The sequence below is a fragment of the Thunnus albacares genome, chromosome 5 (assembly GCF_914725855.1).
Source record: "Thunnus albacares chromosome 5, fThuAlb1.1, whole genome shotgun sequence".
NCBI classification, from domain to species: Eukaryota; Metazoa; Chordata; class Actinopteri; order Scombriformes; family Scombridae; genus Thunnus; species Thunnus albacares.
In genome coordinates, this window is record NC_058110.1 from 6,697,457 (window position 1) to 6,724,238 (window position 26,782).

Below are 26,782 nucleotides of genomic sequence, written 5' to 3' on the forward strand. Positions count from 1 at the left end.
AACTGAGGTAGTGCCCCTGGAAAACATGTTATTCATATGATAAGATACAGATGTGTAACCCTATATAAGCTGTGCATTGACAGTGGTACATTGCCCAGACCATCTTTGTATATGGAATGGACCCGATGGCCATCGTCTAATAAACGTCTACAAAACAAGAACTTCGCCAGCTCTTCCTTTGAACGATATCATCACACATCCTTCCTTTCACACAGAGAAAGTAAAGACAATTAATATATGTCCAAGTGCCCACACTGTATCCAATCCATATTGTATCAAAATTGCTTAGATACATGCCTCCACTACCAAAGGGCATTTTGTGCCTAGCAAGAGAAAGGTAAGTGAATTGGAGTGTTTCACAAAGCAGGATTGGGTTCATTGAATATGTGAATTTAAACCTGATTAGTAGCTAGTTGCTAGCTAGATTGTAAGACTACTCACTTATTCTGACAGTAACTGACAGTTATTCAATATCACTCTTTATTACAAATCACAGTATATATAGATACTATCACAGGGTACAAATCACTAAAATTTGTCATTCTTGCTAAGGAAATGATTAAACTTAAAAAAAATTATGTTAGTTATGAATAAATAACTTAGACACTTACTCATTTGCAGAGGGAGAACAAGCAGTGCCAGAAAAAAAAAATCTCATCCCCTCCTTGTGCTGTGACATCAGCCAAAGTTCACAGTATGTTAGGAACAGGTGATACACAACTGCTGTCGCAGTCCTCATACATGAATCTCAGACAGTTTTTACCAAATGATTACATTTTCATTCGGTTTACATTTTCATTCACTTCACCTTCACTAAATGAATAGCCATAAACTTGTATCAGAAGATTTTCAGCATCAGGGTTACTAATGAGCAGGTCAGGATAGCCCTTAGATGCATAAGTGGGTCAAAAATGACCCGCATGCATTTTCTATGGAATCCAATGGGAACCTTTGATTCTTATCAACTGTGGCTGTCAGGAATAAATTAACTGTGGACCACACAGACTATATCAGAAGTGTCACCCCTCAGGAAGATTATTTTACACAGCAAGAGCTGATACGTGTAAGTATTATCTTCATATAATATTGTGTGTGTGTCTTTCATGACTGTTGTTATTATTATTTATCAACAAATTAGCCTACTTTATAACTAGCTAATACTAGCTAGCTAACTAAGTTAGCTAACATTACTATATGTAGTGTGTGTGTGTCCTAAATATAATACTAAATATTGTACAAGTGATTATTCTTAACCAAAATGACAAAAATGGTATAAAAACAAATTGATTCCAATATGGGTCATTTTTGACCCAGTTATGGAAGAGTGTAGGGTCCAGTCACTCATGCATCTAAGGGATAGAGTAGTTCTCTTGACTAATAGAGGAGCAGGAGTGATTGCTCTAATCTGTACAAATCAACCGATGCAACCGCTTGTCAGCTAGACAGGTTGTGTGTGAGGACTGAGAAGGAAACAATGTATTCATTTATTTAGGGAAATATTTTTGGAACATACTCAGCAAAGACATGTGGATCCTAGGAGGAACACTGAGTTTAACATTTTTAAAACCTGATTTTTCTGATGACAATAAAATGCAGACTTGTAGTTTTGGGAAGCACGAAAATAGTAAAATGGACCATTTTTTTGGTTTCTGGCAATGTGTATGGAGGTAATTAAACAAATTTTTTATTTTTGGTAATAACACTGAGCCCCGGCACTAAGCGGGTGGTGTTCTGGATTCACAAGGTAACCTAGATGAAGGAGGAGCAATATATTTCCTTCTACCTGTGTGTAACCTGCCCATTGACACATACAGTAAGTTAAGCTATCCTTTGATAATTTTTTTCATCTTTCTACAGCTCTGAATAAGAGACACAAAGAGCTCCGGAAACACATCAGATGTCTATGTATCTATCTAGTATATGGACGGCTGGAGAAAAATCAAGGAGGACATTCACATCTAACGTCAGACCATCTTTGAACAGAGATGGGGTATTTATTCAGAAAAATGCCATAATCTCTTTTTCCAAGGAGTCTCATTTGATCACATTTAAGCTTTACCACTGAGTTATTTAGAGTTTATTTTTGTGTATATGGTATAGGGATAGTAGTATTGCAAGTTATGCACAGCAAGTTGCATACATATAACCAAAACTCAAACAATGCATTGAAAACATTTGAAAAGTAAATCACTGATTCAGTCAGTATTGTAATGGTGATCCAACTGCAAACTAGGTTATAATATAATTGAATGCACAATGTACACAGTGTAGAATTGTAATTCAAAGTTGTAATTTCAATGCTGATTTGCTTTTGTTGGGACGGGTAGGAGTGCATTTGGTTAATAGTAATAATTCATAATTACCATAGATAATTATGAATTATGAAATCAAGAGATTATTAATATCAATCAATAATTCGGGCACCAACTGTTGGATCTGGTCCGTCGGGATCAGATCACTTTGCTTTTTAAAAATGAGGGATATTTCTTATTCCTGTAAGTACATGGTAACAACAGGGAGCGGGCTGTATTATTAAGTTCACACTGTTCCCCAGTCCTTACTCTGTAGGTACGGACTAGTTACCCTGTAAGTACATGGTAACAACAGGGAGCGGGCTGTATTATTAAGTTCACACTATTCCCCAGTCCTTACTCTGTAGGTACGGACTAGTTACCCTGTAAGTACATGGTAACAACAGGGAACAGGCTGTATTATTAAGTTCACACTATTCCCCAGTCCTTACTCTGTAGGTACAGGCTAGTTACCCTATAAGTACATGGTAACAACAGGGAGTGGGCTGGATTATGTTTTCCCATCCTTACTTAGCTGTTTGGTTCTGTTACCTTTCATGTCACAATCTAACAACATGCAACGTGTCATTAACAACACACCAGACCAACATTTTGAACAGACCAAACATTATTGAACATGATTAAATAGAATATATTTCATTTATAACTTCTTAACTATATAAACTACTATTTTACAATATAAATATTCTATATAAATTGTACTATATAAAACTTAACAAAAACTATATATAAAACTATATATAAAACTTAAACAACAAAATAACTCTTAACTAATCTATCAAAATGTAGTTATAAAATGATTAATTTTAGTAAAAAAAAAACAACAAAACAAGAACAAAACAGGAAACTATGTTTAAATTGTAAATGTAACAGACCAACAACAACAACAAAATTTTCAGGTACTTTGTTCCTATGTTCTACATCGCCACTTTAGTGGGAGGAGTTCATCATTTCTTTGCAGTCTTTTTTATTTTGTTCTTCAGCTCAGGGCAGGAATCCTTTAAACTGCAATGTGAAATCTTTTAGGGTTGTCCCTTCAGTGTGGGTGGAGACACTTAAGTTTTCCCCTCCTGAAGCTATATCCACCTGTAATCACAATTACTGAAGTGTATTACAGTATAGTGAAGTCTAAAACACACATGCACACAATTGTTACATAACAGCATTCATTATATTAACCCTCCCCCATCCACAATTAAAAATGATATTTACAAGTTATTCTGATATTATGTAATTTGTAGTAGTGAATAACAGTTTAAAAAACAAGCACGATGGCACCACAAATACAGGTATGACATTTTCACATGCAGTGCACATACTGTACCTAAGCAATGATGCTTGTCAGAGCCATCGTTGTTCTGTCCACATGATCCATGGTTTCAAGGCCTGGGAAACACAGAGATTGATTTTGTTTTTAGATTTTATTCTGTATGTTTTTCAGGACATACTCATACCTGTGTATGGCCTGCTCAGGTGTAGTCAAGTGTTATATTTCTTTCCCGTACTTGTTAGGTGTTAGGTAATCAACAGTACTGTGCTCTAGGTTTAATATACAGTACAAACTATAACTCACTATATATTAAATAAAAACAGATATTACTCCCTAAAGTAGAGTAAAATATGCTATCTAAGGTAACATAGTCCTTCAGCATTTAATTTAAAACAGCATGGACCATGTGAGTTTACATTCTGGACACAGAAGTAACTTGTACAACCTTCTTGCCAAAGTCCGCCTAGCATGGTGGCTAATTAGCGATTAGCATAACTCGCGATTAGCATGCTAATACACATGACTTTGGTTGTTAAGACTTTACCATAACGCAGGCAACATATTACGATAAGACACACAATGTTGCACATCATTAATATGACTGCTGACCTAACAGGAGAATATGACAGAAGAAAAAAAACGCAAAAAAGAAAAAAACGCAATCCACGATGTTGATTCACACGTGAATAAACTCTGAAATGCCGACTGGTATTCTGTCTGTTTGGGGCGAATGAACACACATGATCCTGCGGTCAACCTTGCGCAAGTAGCGAGGCGAAATTTCGCTTCGTGTTTGGTATGAAATTGACAGGTACCAAGCTAAACGCTGCAGTGTGATGCAGAGATATGTCTCAGAAACATTTACAGGTACATAAATGTCTGAATCAACTCATTGATAGAAATACTATAAATTCATCTTACTTTTTTGTAAACTGTAACCGCTGAACTGGACTGAATCACCTTCTCAAGGCACTACAAATGAATGGGCGATGTCTTTTGAGGAGGATATGTCTGAGGATGTGAATGATGTTGAGTATGATGTTGTGGGAAATCTTCAGATGGGCCAATAAATCTTCAGGTCACCCACAACTTTGTATTAAACTCAAAACTTATACGAGAAAGACTCAAAGAAATGCACTGGAAGCTGGTAGAGTTCAATGTGAATAGGTTTACTCTGCATAAAGAGAAATACAAAGCAAACCAAGGCCTTGATCCCGGGATAAAGAACGTAATGAAAAATCATAAAACATGAAATTATATACCTCTCATAACCCCTCCTAATGTGGTGCTTATTTGCTAAACCCCACCTTGCTTGATCTTAACACTTTGGTAATAATCCAGACATGACTCAGCTACAGAAAACAATGGTGCGTCAGACTTCTCTAACGTGTATCAGTTGTACTTGGCATCTTCCTCATTTCTCACAATACACAGGGCCTACTAGATATGCAGTGTCACATGTCTGAGACATCAAGACAGCATTTGAGCTGTTCATACCACAGTCTATTGAGATGATCCTACTTGAGATGACGAACATGGAAGGGAGAAGGGTGTTCGGCAACAGTCCGTTGGAGATAGACAAAACACACCTGGATGCTTACATGGGGCTGTTGCTTCTTGCTGGGGTGTACAGCTCGCTGTGTGAATGACAAACTTGCTCCCATTAAGGATGTTTGGGACAAATGGGTGGAGAACTTGCCATACATCTACAATCTAGGTCACCGTGGATGAACGGCTAGTCCCTTCAGGCAGTGTATCCCAAGCAAACCTGGGGAATACAGCATCAAAATCTGGGCGACGTGTGACACATGAAACAGTTATGCATGGAACATGCATGAACACACAGGGAAACCTGCCAGTGGAGTGCCAGAGAAGATCAAGGCATGCAGGTGGTGCTTGATATGACAAAGGGTCTTCAGGGACACAACATACCATGTGACAACTTTTTAACGTCTTATGCCCTCGGCCAAGAACTGCTTCGGAAAAAGCTAACCATGGTGGAAATGTTCAAGAGGAAAAAAACCTGAGCTTCCTCCTGCACTGCTCGGAACAAAGGACAGGGCCCCTCTCTCCTCAAAGTTTGCGTTTACTGAGATCACCACAACTGTGTCATACTGTCCCAAGAAAAACAAAAATGTCATTGTGATATCCACTCTCCACAAGAACGCTGCTGTGAGCAGTGGGGAGGATCCTGGATTATAACAAACACAAAGGAGGAGTCCACAATCTAGACATGGTCACTGGCACATACACATGCAAACGGATGACCAAAAGGTGGACAATGGCTTTCTTTTATAATATATTGGATGTCTCTCCATACAATGCATTTGTAGTGAAATAAATCCCAGATGGAACACTGGAAAACCCAGCAAGAGGAGGCTTTATCTGGACGAGCTGGGGAGGTCTCTGATGAATCCCCACATTGAACGACAACAGCGGCTTCCCCGGACTCCTGCCTCTGCGAGTTTGGTGAGAGAGCTTCTGGCTACACCAGGGGTGTCAAACTCAAATTCCTGGGGGCCGCTGGAGGCAGAGTCTGGGTGAGACTGGGCCGCATCAGGTAATCCATAAAAAAAAGCTTAGCAGGCGCAGGCTAGGATACCCGCCGTGCTTTTGTTGTTGTAAACGTCGTCATAGAAACAAGTGAAACAAATGGCATCATAAAGAAATATCTTTATAATGTTTATTGTGCAAGGCATTTACTATGGAGTAAAATGTTTTGAGGAATAAATCTCTTCACCCAAAAGATTTTTTCGAATAATTTGTCCGTGAATGTCACATATTTGCAGAGCAAACGTGGAGAACATGAAGCTGCGACAGTGGGACACCATTATTTCATTGTTTGCACCTCCATGGCTGCAAACCATGGGATGCAGCCATGGAGGCGTTATTTATTGGCTTTTATTTTCTATAATAACTCCGTGGATGCAGCGGGCGCAGCGAAGCTAGCGGCGTTGTCAAATCAAATATGACGTGTGGCACAGCAGCATCAGCTGTATGGTGTTTTGTTACACTCTGTATTTATGATCTCTGTCGGATTAACATAAGTGTGTTCATGAAAACGTATATATTAACTTTTAATTCACTTCACAACGTGGCATTATGTGACAGAAATATGCACATACATTATTATCTGCCAGACTTATAAAGACACAGATACAACTGGTTCTGTTTTTTTAATGTCACACATTGTGGAATCACATGCACGAGCCTCATTTGCTGTCACAGTGAGCCAAAAATGGATGTAAAGGTCTTTAAACCTCCGTTTGTACGTCAACAGTTGTGTCCGTTCCGCTCATCAGACCTCAGTGAGAATTACGCACAGGCTCTCCAACAGCTGATCATTACGCACGGCTGCTGTGGATATTTGAAACGACTTTACCCCCAATTCATCACATTTTCTGCAAACCGTCACCACTGTAAAGTGTCAGTCATCATTATTAAACATCAGAAGAATGATAAATGATTTATTGACAGAGCTCGTGTTGAAACGGACTTTACAAAGTGACTTTACGGACTTTACACATTGATGCTCCACATTGCTATGGCCCTGAACCCCTATGCTGCCATTATAATTCCCTTTTTTAAATGTCAGTATTAAAGTTCTTCTCTCTGTCCCCACAATTGCCCATTGTTCAAAAATCAAAAAAAAAAAAAAAAAAAAACTTGATCTATGCAGATGATGATGCAGAGATGTGTCTCAGAAACATTTACAGGTACATAAATGTCTGAATCAACTCATTGATGACAGAAATACTGTAAATTCATCTTACCTTTTTGTAAATACACTGTAACTGCTGGACTGGACTGGACTACCTAAGTTACTACAAATGAATGGGTAAAGTCTTTTGGAGTCAAACCAAAAAGTCTTCCTTATCACTTGTTTATCAGATACACAATGTGACTTCAGTTTAATTGTTACATTTTTTAATGACTCATTAAAGGGCGTTTCCCCACAAAGACACTGAATAGAAGCGGGAAAAACTATTTTTAGACTGCAGTAATACATTTTAAAACTTTAGACATGTTGTTGTCTGTTGTATAGTATTTATTGGGACAATTTACAGTTTTAAACATAAATGTTAACATTTGATGTACTGCACCAGAGTTAGCTTACAGCTAATTTTCATCTGCAGTCCCTTTCAATTAAAACATATAACAGCACAATAACAAACAGTGCAAAGCAAAAAACACACAGGACACACTATAAAAAATACAAAGCTACACACAACAGCACATCACGTACCCCCACAATATCAACTAGAAATTAATAATGCAGCTTGTCAAATTAAAAGCAAGATTATTTGCGTTCATGAGAGGATCATGAGATGAAATTTAGGTTCAGTAGTTGCAGAGCTGAGTAGTTTTTAGAAGATTTTTGAATTTTGAACATATTGATGGAACTTCAGCTCTTCATATCATCAGGTAGGATATTCCACTGAGTTATGGCTTTCACAGAGAAAGCTGACTGCCCAAATGCAGTGCAACGAAATAGTATGGTACAATCTTGTATAGAGGATATTCTGGAGGATCTAATAAAACTTATCGAGTGAGTGTACACAAAGTCACATACTGGAGGAGGGGCCAAACCATTTAAAATGTTATAAACTAGGCACAAATTCTCAAAGCTCAGTAAATTATATTTCTCCAGTACCCTGCATGATGGAAATGCATTGGCTTTTTGTCAAGAGTTTTTAGAGTTTGTTTGAATGAGGACTCAAGAGGTTTTATGGCTGTTTCTCCAGCCTGCCACCAACATGTGATGGAATAAGATATATGGGAAAAAATCATAGCATGCATAAATATCTTGGCTGCATCCAAAGAGAAACTCATTGAGAAGACACACAAACAGAACTTCCATATCAACTGTTTTTAATATTCGTTTACAGCGAGTTCCACTTCATCAATGCTCAATCATATATATACGTTTACATTAGCAAGGAAATACAGACAATGTCTCAATCATAACATACTGTAGTGAACAGCATTATGGTCAACTGTGACGTCGAGCAACAACGGTTGGAAATGATGATCGTGGTTAAAGGCAACATGAGCCGATGAATGAAGATTTCAGACAGTAATTGATCAGTTATACAAAATACAAATCTTCAGAAACCACACTTTTGTATGATAATTACAGATTACAGTGGTTCATCTGCACTATATACCAGTCACAGACACTACCAACTGCTATGAAGCCAGACAGAAGCTGTTGATTCTGCATATATCAACATGCGCTGTCCCACATGACCAACTTAAATAGTCTTGTCTGTTCGTTTAGGCTCAGTGTTGATGCTGATGTGAGAAAGTGACAGACAGGTGGATAGTTTCTGACTGAAGGTGGCTGCAAGCACAGAGCGATCCCTTTTTCTGTGTCCTATGAATGAGGGAAGGAACAGCTGAGATGATCAACACCATCCATTCAGATAGACACAGATGGGATAGAGCCAGCCTTGATTTTAAGGTAAGTGCCTACTTCAGAGATTTGTTTCCCCAGGTTCTAACTTTATCCATTTTACTTTGTGAAATTACCAAACTGACCCCAGTTTGACCTCCACAAGAGGCTCTATTCCATCAGTTTCTATCTGTGAGATTGGTGAAGCGACACTGTTGTATGCTGGAGTCTATGAGTCGTTGACGGACATGCTCTCCATGCAGTTGGGCAGGTTCTGATCTCCTCCTCCCTGCTTCTTCTTCTTCCCTCCGTCCTGCTGTTTCTTTGATTTCTTAGACATCTCCTGATCAATTGGAGCGGGCTTGACAAACTTAATGATCTCTGACAAATCTGGAGGATACACAGCAAGGACAAATGTATGAATTTAAATCAATAAATACAAAACACAAAGCTCCAAGATATGAATTGAAGAACAATTAATTTCTATATTGCAAACTTCCTGGAAAACCTACACCTAAATTTGTGGTTATAACAGTGAGCAGATGAAAACAATTCTACTGTGACGCCACTTTAAGAAATAGTTTGACATTTTTGGAAATATGCTTTTTGGCTTTCCAAGAGTTAGATGAGAAACTCAATACCTCTCATGTCTGTACACTAAATATGAAGCTAGAGCAGCTGGTTTGCTTTACTTAGCATGAAGACTGGAAACTAAGGAGTACAGCTGGCTCGGCTGTGTCAACAGTGCTATCAATCTCCTCATCTAACTCTTGGCAAGAAAGCATATTTTCCAAAATGTCTGAATGTTGCACAAACAACTGGCATAAGCACAGAGGTAACATATGGGCAATCATGAATGAACTATATAAAGGCCATGAAAAAAAATATTAATTTAGTATTATTCTACTTCTGATAATTATGAATTTATCATTTGTCAAAAATACCTCTCTCATAATGAAATGATGTCCGACTTGATTGCATCAGTTTTCACTACTACGCCAAGACGTTTGTTAGTCTGAAATCAAGTCTTTGCTGAATATGAAAATCAACATTATTCACGCTCTCATTAAGAGCATTCTGAGCATCTTTTGACATTCATGGCTGAATATTTTGCCCCTGTCATCAAACAAGTGTTTTTCCATTTTATCTTAGATTCACACTGTTCTGTCTTGTTAATGTGTGAGTTTGATAGATTGGTTTTCAGTATATCATGCAACATTCAAAACATTTAAATTTAGGCACTTTTTGAGCACCCATGACAACAACTCCTCTTTGTCCAAAACTGAAACATTAGCAGTAAAAAATTAAGCTAGCATTGCTTACCAGGAGGCATGAACTGCCTGAGCACCTCTGGAACAACAATGCCTTCTTCAGTCTGGTAATTCTCCAGGATGGCACACATCACACGTGTAGTGGCACACATGGTTGCGTTCAACATGTGCACAAACTCTGCCTACATAGCAAACAGAGAGAGAGGAAGTATATTTAGCAATAATTCCAAGCAATACTATTAAAAGGGTTCCGAATAATCTTATATTGTAAGCTGTTTGTAGACTGTTCAAATGATCTCATTGTGGCTGTAGTGGTGTGTTCCAGCTGCACTCACCTTGTCCATCATCTTTTTGGTCTGTCCGTAGCGGATGCGAAGGCGTCTGGCCTGGTAGTCGGTGCAGTTTGAGCAGGAGACCAGCTCTCTGAAAGCACTGGAGCCAGGGAACCAGGCCTCCAGGTCCAGCTTCTTACTGGCTGCGTGATTGAGGGCGCCTACGATGAATGACAGCAGTAACTGGTTAGCTGATATCACAGTCTGATATTCACACAAGCACTTACTGCTCTGACAACAGTGGGTGAAGCCGCAGGTGCCTGTTAAGAGGAGGGGCTGTTTCAGCCAGTAGCTAAGTTTACAGGAATTTCATAAATTTTAATACACGTTACAAATTAAGCTAAACACAAACACCTACAAGACAGACCTGTCAACCCTGGATGAATTTTTTGAGTACCACTTCGGCGACCCAGATGTGTCAGATGTGAATCACTGCTGTTCGCACAATGAATTATTGTACATAATTTGCATAGAGACGCATTACAGTACATTATTTGCATACATGCAGCAGTCAAACAGAAGAAATAGTGAGGGAAGCACTATGAAAATTACTGATTCCAATAGCAGATTGTTTACAAAAATATCTGCAGGTGCCAATACTGTTAGTCATTTGTGCCTGTTGGTACATTTGTCTTTCACCTGCCTAAACACAGCTTACCAAGGAACACAGTTTCACTCAGGCTACACACTAACCTACCACTACTATTGCATTTATATAGTTTCTATTGTTTACACCTCTACAATAATCAAACTTTAAGCCAATTAGATTTTTGAAAATATGATTTTCAGCTAATTTGAAAAGATGATGACAATGTAGCTGTAAAATCCAAACCAGCGTAGACAGACTATTTTGTGGCTATGGTGAAATAAATACTTTAGAGCTGGTTAATAAAACTGTTCTTATCATAGGACGGCTATTACTTAATGGTATGATGACTTAATAACAATACAGGCTGAACATATCTGTTGAAACCGTAGAAGTCATCACATTCCTCCTTACATATTGTACTTAATTTGCAATGGGGCTTTTTTTCCTTTCCTTGAAATTTTCCTAGAGTAGGCAAAGTTATAGACTACAGTGCCAACACAAGCTAACGTCACAAGCCAACGTCATGGTGGCTACGTCCATTATTTTTTACAGTCTGTAGTTGTATTCTACTGTAAATCACTATTGTACCATCACTGTTTTTCTAAAGCACCAGGAGACATCTAAACTTTCAAACAGTCCATAACCCAAACTCCTTAACTCAATTCACTATTATATAAGACAGGAAAGCAGCAAATCCTCACAATTGAAAAGCTGGAATTTTTAGCATTTTTGCTTGAAAGGGCTCAATAATTAATTAGTGTAACTAATTATTATTGTGTTTGTATTTTGACTGCAGGGACTTCTTCAGAAACATTTTCCTGCAATCAGTTACTTCTTCACAATTTCTGCCCCCTAAAATGTCCTGCTCCTCAGATAGTACTTTTGAATGACGAAGGAACATCTGAGGTTAATTTTGCAGTAATAAAAACTGCTTACATATCAAACACAAGCCTCTCTACTGCCACAGCTTGTGTATACCATTCATTCACCCTGCAAACAAGTACTAGTTACTAGTATTAGTATTAGTACTCTGGATGGGAATTTGGTTTTGTTATAGAGACTTTCTGATTTCTGAAAAAAAAAAAAAAAAAAAAAAAGCTCAAATTTTCTGGAATTATTCAGTTGAAAGACTCAAAGTGTGAATTAAAGTTTCTATTTATCTATTTATTATTTTCCAACAGCTTCAGATGTGACTCAGTATGAATGTGTGTCAGACCTACCGGAGACAATGTTGACGATGCGATAAGGAATTCCAAGAGACTGGTAGAACTCCTCTGCTGTGCCGATCATCTCATCAAACATCTCCCATGATTTGCCATCATGTGGAGAGGCATAGACAAACTGTTCAATCTGAAAGAAGAGGAGAAAGAGAAATTATTTATTTTATGGATGAAATGCAGCTTGTTCTGTCATGGTACACATCAAAAAATGACAAGTATACATTTAGTTATGTATTAATTATTCTCAGTCAAACTACTTTACTGTGTGGCTAGCATCTGGTTTTGAATAATTTAATCTAATAATTTCAAAAGTGATAACGAAAAGCATTTATTTATTTGAATCTGTATTTCACGGACGATGAAAAGTTATTTAAAACACCACTTTTGCTCCACAACTGACCTTCTCAAACTGGTGTACCCTGAAGATCCCGCGGGTGTCTCGGCCATGGGAGCCCACTTCCTGTCTGAAGCAGGTGGAAAAGCCGGCGTAGCGGATGGGCAGGTCCTCGGGTTTCAGCCACTCATCTCTCAGGAAGGCTGCGATCGGCTGTTCGGAGGTGGCGATGAGGTACTTCTCGTCCACGGAGTTGTCGTCTGACTTCTCGCTGCCCTTGCCAATGACCTGAGATAAAAACGCATACAGGAGTTGAGAGAGAGGAACCATGGACAGACAGCCAGTTACAGGGTTTGTATGCTCATGATTTTCCAGACCTAATCTGTATTAATCACGGAGTGGATAAGTAGCTCAAAAGTGTAGCATAGTAATGCTAATGCTAACCGTTTCATGTAAGTGAATGAAAGATGCTAAAACACTTAGCTTCGTAGTCTGGGAGGTATAGTTCAATAAAAACACAGTTTCAGTTGGTCATACCTAGTTTGTTAGTTAGTGGAGGATGCTAAAACGATTAGCGTCATACTCTGGGAGGTATAATTAAATAAAAACAAAGATTTGGCTAGTTTAACCTGTTTTGCTAGTTAATCGATTAGTCAAGCTTTCTAACCAAGTAGGGTCCATTTGATAGATTTGGTAGTTTATTCCATATCAGCGAAATGTTTTAGTGAATGAATAGAAAATAAAACGATACTTGAGCTGAAAATGAGCTGTCAATCAAACGTGATCTGGACATGCCCACACAGTCCTGAGAAATGGTTTGAGCAGCCAAATGAGCTGTTTTTGAGCTAAGTTTTCTAATAGTTATGAATGTTTATTTTCATTCAGATTTTTGTGGATGCTTAATGAGACACTCAACTTTGATATCATATATGCATTTTTATGATTTCAAGCCATGTTTCCAGAGGCTTTAAGATCCAGACGTCCAATGACTAAAATCCTTCATCCAGTTAAAAGATACAATTAAAAACGACTAAGATCTAAAAAGTTTATTGTAGAAATGTGGCTTAAAACTGAATAAAAGTCAATTTCTGGTGGACAACCACTACGCCAACGTATTATCTTGTGCATGTATGCTCTTTGGTAGAGGGGTATGATTCCATTGATGGGATCAAATGAAACAGACTGTTACTTTGATTAAAATTACTGATTTCTCTGGGTTTGAAAATTTATGGAAACATTTGGGATAATGTAAGTACACAACTCAACAAAATATATAACGTAGGTCTAACCATTTTTAGACATTTTAATGCAGAATAGTTACATATTATAACTTTAATTACAAAAGATAACATCAAATTATTTCAGTCCCACTATGTACTAATGTTCTTTGAAATGTTTGTGGTTAATTTTGACATCACATATTATGCTTTTCAAGTTTACACAGAATTCACTGAATGTTCAGTCATGACCATTGGTCTAAAAGTCATGGAAAAGTATGTGGACACCAGAATATCTCATTAACTCGGGTTTTGTTTAATTTTCAAACAACGTCAGACTTATTTCATTCATATACAGCTCAACTTTGAAACAATACGCGTTGGGACTCCTTGAATTTAATGAAGTGTCCTTCCTGAACAGATTATTCACAGTTGTAGTTTAACTGCAGTCAGATCCATGACTGCACCATGTTTAGGTTAAACACATCTTAAACACAAAAGTTGAGGAGTTGATTACCTTGTACAGCTCTTCGTCAAATTGGCTGAGCTGGGCGACTTCCTGCATGACCTCTTTCCTCATGAAGAAAGGTGTGTAGAGCATGGTGTAATTTTTGCTATGTAGGATCCTTAAGGCGTAATTTATCAAAGCCTGCTCCAGGAACACCAGCGGCCCCTGAAGACAACAGAAGAGAGGAAAACAACTTAACAGCTGGTTTCTTCTATTTGCAGGTCAGGTTCCTTTTTGGGTTGGTCTGTGCAAAATTATTACAAGGAGAAAGAATTTTGGCCTGTTTGTGCCTCTATGTACTCTGTGTCCCTATGTGTGTTGCAAATTATGTTTACACTCACCTTCAAAAAGTAACCTCTGCTCCCGGCCACAACAGCTCCCTTCTCCCCTTCAAACCCATCAATCATGACCACCAGGTCAACATGGGAGTACTTCTTCTGGACAGTGCAGTCGCCCCAGGTACGCTCCACCTTGTTGTCTACATCCTATTTCATATGATGATATAAATCATATAGTTATTTAGCAAGAAAAAAATGCCAGACATTATCTGCTTCCAGTTTCTAAAATGTGAGGTTTGCTTATCTTTCTCCGAATTGTATCATTGTAATTTTGTTGGACAAAACCATTTCAAGTTCATTTTTGTCACCAAGCTATAAAAATACAGTTAAAATGAGGCATGATCATCTAAATCTAAATCTATTTCTCCAACATTTTAATCTGAAAAAATAACTCATAATGAAAATAATCATTAGTTGCATTCCTTCAACAAAGTAACCACAGACATAAGTACAGTTATTGCTTTATGTAAGATTTAATTTTCTGCATTAAAATAAGGTCCCCAGCCATGTAGATGGGTAATGGAACGGTATTTCATTGAATTAATGCAAAATTAGGGGGCACACAGGAAACGCACAATTGAATTTCAGTTGGACTTCCAACATTAGCTTCACACACAGGGCAAGATGCTTCACAGCTCTGAATCCTCGAGGTCCAGATTCACAACTTCACAGTGAGAAGCTCAAAATGATGATATGTAGCTTTCAGGTTCAACTCTGTTCACCAGCTGTCTGACATTTACACTGCACAACTGCCAAACTACCCACTAGCTACCGGTCTGAAAAGGATGTGAGGCAATCACCTTGTTTGTTTATATAGAAAAAGGCTTTTGTTGTTGGTCTTTAATGAACTGCAAACAGACAACCCACTTTTTTGATTTTTTTTGAAAAAAGAAATCTAAATGGTACTGAGTGATGTTTCTTCTCTGACAAAATCTTTGGCCAAGCATAATGAGCGACAGCTTCTTTTTTTTTTTAACAAATAAAAAATGTTTTGGATTAATGTTTCTTAGATCATATCGGCTAAGTCAATCACTGCTCAAAAGGTGTTGTCCTGTACTTGTATTTTTACAACTTTAAGACAGCTACACAGTTTAGACAGCTGCCCACAGAAACCACCTTCAACCATTAACTATCTGGACACAGCACTTTCAGCTGCTGGATGCTGGAGTATTTCTGTTTTGAAACCCAGAAAACTGAATGAAATACATTAGAAACAGCAGCAGCCTGGATAATTATACAAAGGCAGAAAATCACAGGTTTAACTCCTCCAACTGGCCTGAATTCATGTGTGAAAAACCAGTAAATACACTGCAGATTCACAGCAGCTGACAGAAAGAGGAGGTCATATTACACAAAGAAATATTAGCTTTTTCTGGGTGAAAAAATCTTAATGTGACTTATAAAAAGGGAAACTAAAGGGCAAAGAGAATGCTGAGCATTCAAGTATCATCAAGAGTCATTAATAAAAACCGTCAAGCACATAGGTTAATCTTTGTGCAGTGTGAAGGACATCAGTAATTTTAAGGGTCAGGCACTAACATTTTAGCATGACATGTCCTGATAATAGCTGGTTGTAATCTGATCCATATCACTATATGGATGAAGATCATGTCAGTCGATAAGACAATATGTAGAACAACAACAGCTACTTCAAATGTCTTTTTAAATCATATTAATGTAATTAATTTTTACTGTTAAAAAAAAAAACACCCACCTCATCATTGCTGATGGGTACAGATGGGTGCAGAAGGTTGCCAATCTCCCTCAGGTACTCGAAGCGCTCTGCCTCCAGCTTTATCCTCTCACTGTCAGTTTTCTCCATCGCCTCATCCACCAACAAACGCACCTTCTTGATCTGGGTAACTGTCAGGGCCTGATACAGTGGAGGAGACATAGAAAAAGGTGAAATCAAACAAAGCAAAGCAAGAAATTAAGACATTTTTTTGGCTTTAAGTTCTGCCTGTCTTTTTACTGATTTGTTTAATGACATGAAAAAATGCTGCCATACAGGTGGGATAGCACTTGGAGCAGACACACGCAGTCATACCGATAGTGTTTCAGCTGTTAGGGACTCCAGGCTCTGTGCTTTTTCAGGTACAGATTCATCCTCCCCAACTGGTTCCTTCCTCTGTATTCACAACATAAGGGGTTTAAAGAAAGAAAATACGGTTTAAAAATTTTACACTCCCTCTCAGGTATCTCCATTTTTAACAGTGTCTAATGGAAACATACTGACACCTCCTTCTTTTCATTGTACAAGGCTCAACAGCATCTTCAGTCATTTTGTGTGCTTCATACCTTCATTTTTTCCCCAATGCTCTTGCTGCAGAGGTTCTTTGCTTTGTTGAGGTTGTCTGCAGTGAAGCGGCCTGTTGGGAAGTAAATGACAGAAGGTCAGTGCATCATGGGACTGTGTGTATGAGCTACAGTAGCAGGACTGGTAACCTGATGACAGGTGTTGCTGTCAGGAGCAATTCAGCCTCGCACAGTCAAAAACCGTTATCAAGATATAAACAAACTATTTTTTTTCACTTAAACAACAATGAACTGACAAAAGCACTGACGTTATCATGCTAGATCAGAATGATACAGTCAGTAGCTATACTGCAGGGCGAGGCTGATTTGACATGGTGCTGGCTGGGATTGCATCAGATTGCACGCTATTAACCGGCAACGCTAAGCTAACCCAGCATTAGCCGGCATTTCGTATTATACGTGTCAACAAAATGACAGGAATGTGTAGCAAACAAGAGCATGGTATGCTCTAGTAGAAATTTAGTGTTAATTAACTACGGTTAACTATATGGAGGATAACCATATGGCTCATTTTTGGTATCGTTGAATGGTGCTGATTTTGCTAACATTAGCCCCATTGCGTGCTGCGTGCTATACTGCTTCTCTTGTGAGAACGTCAAACCAAATTCCATCCAAATCTGGCGATACAATTTTTTTCAAACTTAATGACAATCATTCACAACTGTTTTACGCCCTGTTAAAATAGGGTCCACTTGTATATTCGGAATGGATGAATCGCTAACTTTCTGAAATGAATTATAGTCCACTGCAGTGTGGCGGAAATTAACATCACTGTGGGGGCAGAGCGCGGTGAGTAAGAAGTTAATTCATGATAAATGTGCATTTTTACGTGCTGTTTATTGCATTTGAAGAAGCCGAATAGAAGACCAAGTGCTAAAAATGTGTCTGGTATTTCAATCTCGTAGTAAGGTCTTAACAGTTGGTTGTATTTGCAAACTAACATTGCAAATGGCCAAATTGGTAACGGACTTTGGCATTAGCTGATCTCCAGCGGTGAATACATGCTGACGTGACGCTACGATTAGCTAGTGACTGAAACAACATGAATCAAAGGGTGCTTACATTTTCTCCACTCTGAATCTGCGGCGACCAGTTTATCAACGAGTGTGACATCTTTAAACCTCTTCTTTTGAGTCTCACGGACGATTTCTGGATCTCCGCCTTTGTCGGTCCGAAACAGGTCCAAGTCGAGCACCATCTTTCCACGCTGTCTATCGGAGAAAACCTGACTGAGCTCACAGCGATGACTCCTCTCACCGGGATGCCAGATCGTGTTAAAGCAACTAAAACGCACAACTACTTGATTAGAAAGTTAATCTTTTTTTAAGTTTATGATTAACAAACCCATCCCGGTCTTAACAACAATTTAAAACTCCATCTATTATATTTTATTCATATAAGGCTGATATTACACTAAAATATTTTAAACACAAAAAGATCGGGGGTTGTCTTCCAGCCTGGCAACCCCCAGCGTCAGCAATACGTCTTTTTCGGCAATGTCATGACGTAATATATTTGACAGTGGTGGAAGAAGTCTCCAGATCCTTTACTCAAGTAAAAGTCATCAATGCATCAAAGTAAAAATACTCCATTATAAGTTAAACTCCTGCATGAAAAATACTATTTCAGTAAAAGTACATAAGTATTCTCAGCTTGATGTAGTTAAAGTATTGCAGTAAAAGTAGTGGTTTGATCCCTCTGACTGATATATTATTATATATGACGTCATTAGAAAATTAATACTGAAACATCAGTATGTGAGCAGCGTGTTACTGTTGTAGCTACTGGAGGAGTTAGCTAGTTTAGTCCAGTGGTTCCCCTATGGATCGGGCCCCTCCACAGGGTAACCAGATAAATCTGAGGGGTTATGAGATGATTAATGGAAGAGGAAAGAAGAAAAAACAAAGTTCTGATGTTCTCTAATCTTTGATTTTCTTCAACCAGCATTTGTTGGTTTGTGGGGTTTATCAGAGACTACCTCCAGAATTTGGGAGTGGAGAGGATGGAATGGCCAGCCAGCAGTCCTGACCTCAACCTCATTGAACACTTGTGGGATCAGCTTGGGCGTGCTGTTTGTGCCAGAGTGACCAACACAACCACGGCTGACTTGCGACAAATGCTGGTTGAAGAATGATCCCACAGCAGTGTATGACCAGGCTGGTGACCAGCATGAAGAGGAGGTGCCAGGCTGTTGTGGCTGTGTATGGTTCTTCCACACGCTACTGAGGCTCCTGTTTGTTAAATTAATAAATTGTTAAATTGCCAATATGTCTTGTTTCTTCAAACTTCAACCATCCAATCCACCAAACACCAAACAAGAGTCAATAGCAGAATAAGCTGTTGGACAGAGAAGATTTGGCATATTTTTCATGGCCGCAACCCAGATACTCAGCTCTGCTGCTCATCCCACAAATGCATGTTCCTTACAAATGTGGTACAATTTAAAAGGGAAATAAACAGGCTTTCCAACTTTCCAACTTTCCAACAGTATAAGTTTTATTGCCAAGAAGCATTGTTACAACAAAGAAATAATCTACCAAACACAAATTTCCTTACTTTTTATGCTAAGTTTATTTCATTTCTTTTAGCACATACACACACACACCAACTCTCAACTTTCACTTCCTTCTACAATTCCTAAAAATCAAAAACCTTACAGTATGCAGAGAAGTTTTAATTAATTTATGCCTTTTTAGCATTTAGATAAGTTTGAACTGTTTTATACATGTTTAGTATGTGAATAAGTTTCAACTCTTCATTCCTTTTCAGCATGTACATAAGTTTTGTAACTCTGTTTAACTCTTTGACTGATACAGTCTAACACAGTAAGTGATGTTAGATTTACACACAGACATATTCAACCTCTTCAAACATTCACTTACTTCTAAAGTTTAAAAAAAACAACAGCTCCAGTACACGTTCATTCATACTTAGTATGTAGAGAGTAAATTTGTTTACATACATTTCTTTTTAGTATATAGATGATTTTTTATGATTTCATTTGTTTTTAATATACATATATATACATTTCATTTATTTTTAGCATGTAGATAAGTATTAAATCTTTTAAGTCTTTGATAGCTTCTACACAGTCTTTGAAAAACAAAAGAAGTAATGGTACAGACATGCTCCAACTCTTTCCTTCCAACTCACTTCCTTCACTTTGGTGCTTCTTTTTCTAAGTTTTGTCCATATTTTTTCTGTCTTGTCTTGTGGTGAAAAGAAGGAAAGCATTTTCATTGTCTGTAGACAATGTTCCATTCAAGTCTTTTGTTGCTGTTGTGCACAGGTCAGTATTTAATGACTTTAGAAGTAAAAAACATTATATGATAATGTTGCTGACTACTATCAGAGTTATTTGGTTATGTTTAAAGTTACTGAATTATCAACAGTTGAAAAAATGCCTGAAAACAGGTCAGAGTTTAACAGTTTGTTAATCTGGTGTCTTGTTCTATCATGACATCACTATATGAAGAAGAGGAAACATATATTTGGATGGAATATCGTCAAAGGGTTAGGGAGGGTTAGACCCTCCTAAAGATCTTTACTTATGTTTCTGTCAAACATAGTAATATTAGCAGTAATTAGTATGACAGATATTTCAGCTGTAGCACTTAAAGTGTGCATTAACTATTATAGTTTTATTGTTTAAATTTCATTCAAAATTCTTTCTGGACAGTAAAAAGTATCTTAAGGTTAAGATGTGATCAATTAAGTTGATCTTATCTTATAATGACTTTCTAAAAAAAAAAGGAAAGGGTTTGAAGAGGGTCTGAAGGCAATGTTTCAATTCACATCCTTTTTACTGTTGTACATATGTCAGTATTTAATGAGGAAGACAAACTTTCATCATTAATATTTCTTATTTTAATCAATTTAACTAAGTCTACATATAAGTTTTGAAGTATACGTTTTGGATGGTACATCGCGTTCGGGTTAGGGAGGGTTAGATAATTTTACCACGAATTAAAGTTGAAAAAGGAAATAGAAATTTACACATCAAGTATCTTTACAGGTATTGGGGAGTACTACTGCATATGTTTAAAAAAGTTGAATAAAGCCTTTTGTGGCTGCAGAGGGAGCTGTGCAAAGTCTGACGAATTCCCAAAATCTGATCATTCCCAATTGAATTTAAGTTGATGCAGCTTAAAAATAAAAACATTTCACTGAGTAGCATTTCTACAATTTTAAAAAGTGATTTCAAAAAGTCATGAAAAGTATGAGAGTGGTGATGTTATCAGTAGCAGCAATTGTATCAGTAGTATTAGAGACATTTCAGCTGTTTTCTCTGTAGTAGTAAGAGACTGTAAACAGTATTAGTAGCTGTGATGGACGTCTTGTTGGCTCCTCAGAATCAGAAGTGATAACATTACTGACAACTAATAGATGGACTAGTGCAGTAGTAACACTTAAAGTGTTTGTAATAACTAAGTTTTGTCCATATTGTTTTCTCTGTTGTGGTGAACTGGTCATAATAACTTTGTAAAAGAAGGAAAGATCTTTAAGAGGGTCTGTAGACGGTGTTCCATTCAAATCTTTTTACTGTGCACAGCTCAGCATTTAATGGCAAAAGAAGTGAAAAATGTTCCTCCATACTAATTCTAAATAATAACTACTTCATTTGTTTATGACTCATATATTGAATGATGTGCAATTTAACATTTTGTCAGAAAATAGGCCAGTGTTTGATAGCTTATTTAACAAGTGTCTTGTTAGGTCATGACATTGCAATATAAGAGGAAACATATATTTGGATGGAACATTGTCAGAGGGTTAGGGTTAGGGAGGGTTAGACCCTCTTAAAGATCTTTCCTTCTGTAACAAAGGGTTCAACACAGGTGAAATCGTTATAACGCAACAAGTTTAGATGGAACATTTAATTCATTAATGAACAGCAGTAGTTGTAATATTTGTAGCAGCTCTAATAATAAAGTAATAGCATCAGCAACAGCAGTACTGATACAGCTTTTAAAAGAAAACCTTTAAAATGTGTAAACGTCCAACGTCCACAGAATCTGGCTGCGTCGCATTCTGGTTGAGTTCTGACTCAGTCACGGCTCCGTCATGGTTTTCAGTGTGTAAATTATTTTGGTGATATTTTTGGTGTTAAAAAACATAAATATACATTTTCAGCTGATGTAGATGTGTTAACAGATGCTTTGTGGCTGTACTTTACTCGGTTTAATTGCTTAATTACTGGACCACACCACACCATCTTATGTCCTGTATTGAATATAAAGTAGCCTATATCCAGATCATGCAAGTCAAATATATAATCACATAGTTTTCTCTTTGTCCTCACCAGGCCGGAGATTTTCTCCCCCCAAAACTGAGCTTTTTAAACCCTGATAGACTTAACAGATAATGTTGTGATCATTAAGTCATTAATTATCTGGCTGAGCCTGTCTCCCTCACTCCCTTCATCACTTCTTTCTAATAAACATGAAGTTCAGTTATCAACAGTGGTACCACTGGAAGAAACAATCGCAGTAATGATAATTTCAGCTCTACAACAAGTTTAATCACTTCATAACCATGAGAAAGAGCTTTAGGAGGGTGTACTGGCAATATTTCAGTCTGTTTCTTCTTACAGTTCATATGTCAGTATGAGTGAAAATTATCAGAAATATTTTCTACTCTGATTCATTCATAAAGTATGACCCTATCGTTTTAATGTATTGACGCAGACAAGTGAAAATTCTCTCAGACTTTAGCCACTAGAGGTCAGGAGTGCACAGTTTGAAAGTGGTGTGATGACGTTCATTTATGAATCTGACAGTCTGAACTCATGTTGTCAAAGTCCAGCCAAGCTTTCATATCCAGCTGTTTCTAGTAGTGAAGGATGTGAATGTTATCAGGATACAAAGGCTGAACTATGGGCATAAATATGTGTCACTAGAAACTCAAAAAATGTTTTGAAAAAAGTTTGGAACTGAATTCCAGTAAACTTGAAACTGAATGTAATATTATGAAATTGAATTCATTTGCTCTGAAACTGCTCTGAAACTGTATTTGATCCTCATTCAAAATTCACCTCTATACTTCCACATGCAATTCTCCTACCAGTCCCAAACCTTGTTAACCCCACTCAGCACAGTCAGTCATGCGAATGGTCATTTTGATACTATGTTGCCCATGTTGATGTATTTTAGATATAATTTAACTAACAAGCATTAAGTTATTAAGACATTGTAATGAGCTTAATGGAGCTTGTGTAATATTTGTGTGTTTCATTCTTTCTTTACAGTTTCAGGGTTTCTATATCATTCGGATATATATTTTTTTTTTTTTAAAAAACCTAATTCATCTCGTCCTTTGTACCATTTGGACCTAGCAAAGGTATTAGAAGTAGTAGTAGCAGAAGCAGCAGCAGTAACAGTAGAACACACAGGTAAAGGCAAACAGGCATTTTGTATCCATCATAAAGTTGTAGTGTAAGTCCAATAACTGTTATTTAAATTGTATGCTTCTGCATTTTTGTGTTTTGTTACACTAACATACAGTGGTATGGTACTTTGGGGAATTTGCTGTTGTCCTCAATTCATAGAGGAAAGTGTGTAAACTCACACATTTTCAATAGAAAACAGGATCAAAATATATTCAAGAACAAACATTAAAATCATCTATGAGCTGTATCATCTTATGTTGCTGTGTGGTTCACTTGTCTCAGTTCACTCTGCAGATGGATATTTAGTGTAACCTGGAACACCTGAGGGCCCCGCAGGTTGTTTAGGCCTGGCTGCAGTGCATCTCTCTCTCTCTCTCTGTCTGCCTCGCTGCTGCTGTAGCAGCTGCCCTCTCTCCCTCTCTCTTCCTTTCCCCTTCAGACAGCTGTTCATTTGGTTTATTATGTTGCTTTAAGTTTATTCTTATGCCTGGTTTTGCACCTTACAACAATCACACACACACACACACACACACACACACACACACACACACACACACACACACATCCATCACTTAGGCATACTAACACCACTGACACCCACAATTTATTAATCCTTAATGGGCATTTTAATTCACTCAATTTGGTTTAATTTGGATTAATAAAATATTTTTATTTTTAAAACTTAGCACTGATGTGACTCCCTTTTGTTGTGGCCACTTAAACCAGGTCATAACAGAGCTGAACTGAATTGAACAGAATGCAGTCAAAGTGGGTATAACTAAATTAAAATAAATAAATCAGTTCCTCTTATGAAATATTGAAATGGAAATTGTCTGAACTTATAAATACTTGGGAATTTGGCTTGATAGCAGTCTGACTTTTAAACAGCATGTGGAGCAACTGACACAGAAGATAAATATAAAAACAAGGCTCCTGTATGGAAATAAAGCATGTTAATAAAGCATGTTACTGTCTGGAGGACAAGAAAATGATCAGTCAACTATCATACCTGTGTTTGAGGAGTTATGTTTTATTCTCATGCTGCTCGCTCTGCCTTAAAGCAACTTGATACAGTTTATCATTGTGCCTCTCGTTTCATTACAGGAGCTAAATATCGTACACATCACTGTGTAATATATGAAAACATAGGCTGATCCCCATTAGCAACAAGAAGAGCTACATTGTATTATTTTTATTTATAAATGTCTTCTACAAAAGCTGCCTCAGTATATCACTGCACTTCGCAAATCCAAAACCACAGCTGACTAGAGAGGATCTAAGGTCTGTTTAACTCTAGTTACCCCTCGGGTAAACACTGAACTTGGAAAGACGCCTTCGATCACTGTGCACCATATAAATGGAATAAATTACAGAGGATTTAAAAATGTAAATGTCTTATCCCACTGGACCATTTAAAACTTTTAACCTGTTGTCTATTGTGTGCTGTATGTCTTTGTCCTTTTTGTTATGCCTGGCTAAGCTTGTTTTCTTTCCCTCTGTACTCAGGTGTCTTTATAAGACAAAAAAACAAAACATACACATAAATGAACAAAAAAGGTAAATTACTTAAATCACCTAATCATATAACTGTAGTCAGTAATCAGTGTAATCAGTCAGGGTAGAATGTCAAGCAAAGACGATAAAACAACAGACACCATCCCAGATGGATAGATGGACTGGCTCCTCCAGAAATATTGATTTTATAAAGTAAGTTTTATACCAAAGCCTGTGTACACGACTGTAGACTCTATATAAAACATTGTTGTACATTTCTAGCCTCCTGCGACCCTGCGTCCTCATACAGGGACATTACATTTTGGGCTTGCTGTACCTTATACTTCATTCAGCTTCACTAAGACCTGTTGTCCTTGTTAGTAGACACTTTTTGTGCCATCTAGTGGTATCAAAACCACAGTACACTAATCCATGTAAAAACAAGATGGCGGCCGTCATGGCCAAGTCACTCAACTGCCGATCCTAAGACAAAAGTGGTCCAGGTACAAAACCTCATCAAATTTCATGGTTGAAACTTGTTTGATTATGCTTAATAACGTTTGTAGTTTGATATTACATACAAGTTTGACAATTTTTAGCAATAGCAACAAGCTACGATGTTGCTGATTAGTCGTTTGAGGACATTGGGACTTTATTATCATTCATTCAAAGTGAAGTTGTAAAAGTAAGGAAACATAGCTTGGCAAGATTTGAGAAGAAACCAACAGTTTACAAGTGTATAAATAGGTCTTGCATATGGTACAAATTAATCTACACTGATTATTATTATTCTATTTTTTTATTAATTATTTTTTTTAATTAACAATATAATTTATTATCATTATCATTCTGATGTGATACATTTCCAGGGCATATTTCTCTGTCAAAAACAGAAAGACTGCTGAATGCAATAGTAGGAGACAACTCTGAGGTGTAAGACTTGTCTTATCGTGATGCTGAAGATCCTGGTTTGAAACGAATAAGTGATGAAGTGATTATATTCCACCTGATTCACCAGAATCTGATCAGCAGAGCAGTGATAATAGTGACAATGAGCCACAACTCCATCCATGTGCATCTAAACATGTGCAGAGATCCAGAGGACATTTGCTTAAACATCAGTGTGGTAAAAGTGTTGACACTGATGATGAGCCAGGACCTAGGAAGATGGACGTCCAGAGCTCTGGAAGTTTGCTGCATTTACTCCAGACTTAGTTCAGTTTGAGACTGAAGGCTGCTTGCTTCAGGTTCAACCAGAATGTGTGTCAATTGATGAGCAGATGATCCCATTTATAGGAGCCTGTCTGTTTTGACAGTATGTGCCACTAATGAAGAACTTTGTGCTAGCTTCAGCAGATGGCATTGTGCTGGACTTTGAAGTGTATCAAGGTGCAAATGCAATGAGTTCACGTGTTCAGGAAGTGGAGGGACTGTGTTTGGGAGCCTTGGTCATCAAACATTTGGCTAAAACTCTGTCAACAACTCTATCTGACAATGAACAGTTTTATACTTTGTTACACACTGGTGACTTTGACATGTAATGTGTTACTATGCTTGCAAACTGAACGCAACTGTTTTTCAGCATTTCACACAGGCCAATAGGTGTGACAGACTGTTCCTATAGATAAAAAGGACATTCCTAGTTTGGAGTATGGAGCAAAGAAAATTCATACAGAGTTACAAAATGAACAAATGTTGCATTGTTTGCAACTCAAATCATGAAAGGTTATAGCCTAATTAACGTCCTCTCATTATGTTGAGAGAAACGTAATTCAGCCAGCATTACTTTTCTGGCTAA

At 37.5% G+C, this 26,782-nt stretch overlaps 1 protein-coding gene and 1 long non-coding RNA gene across 2 annotated transcripts; both read right to left on the reverse strand.

Moving 5' to 3' along the window:
* Positions 1 to 3,093: 3,093 nt before the first annotated feature.
* Positions 3,094 to 4,396, reverse strand: LOC122982833. The gene is made up of 3 exons (XR_006403543.1): positions 4,192 to 4,396; positions 3,637 to 3,698; positions 3,094 to 3,398 (listed from the first exon to the last, which is right to left on the reverse strand). It is a non-coding gene; the product is annotated as an uncharacterized LOC122982833 (long non-coding RNA).
* A 4,041-nt stretch (positions 4,397 to 8,437) lies between these two features.
* On the reverse strand, positions 8,438 to 18,357 carry sars1 (seryl-tRNA synthetase 1). The gene is made up of 11 exons (XM_044352338.1): positions 18,165 to 18,357; positions 17,085 to 17,155; positions 16,834 to 16,914; positions 16,501 to 16,659; positions 14,790 to 14,933; positions 14,458 to 14,613; positions 12,790 to 13,011; positions 12,390 to 12,519; positions 10,584 to 10,741; positions 10,301 to 10,430; positions 8,438 to 9,367 (listed from the first exon to the last, which is right to left on the reverse strand). The coding sequence occupies exons 1-11, from the start codon at positions 18,298 to 18,300 to the stop codon at positions 9,207 to 9,209; spliced, it is 1,548 nt and encodes a 515-aa protein (XP_044208273.1). The 5' UTR covers positions 18,301 to 18,357; the 3' UTR covers positions 8,438 to 9,206.
* Positions 18,358 to 26,782: the final 8,425 nt, after the last annotated feature.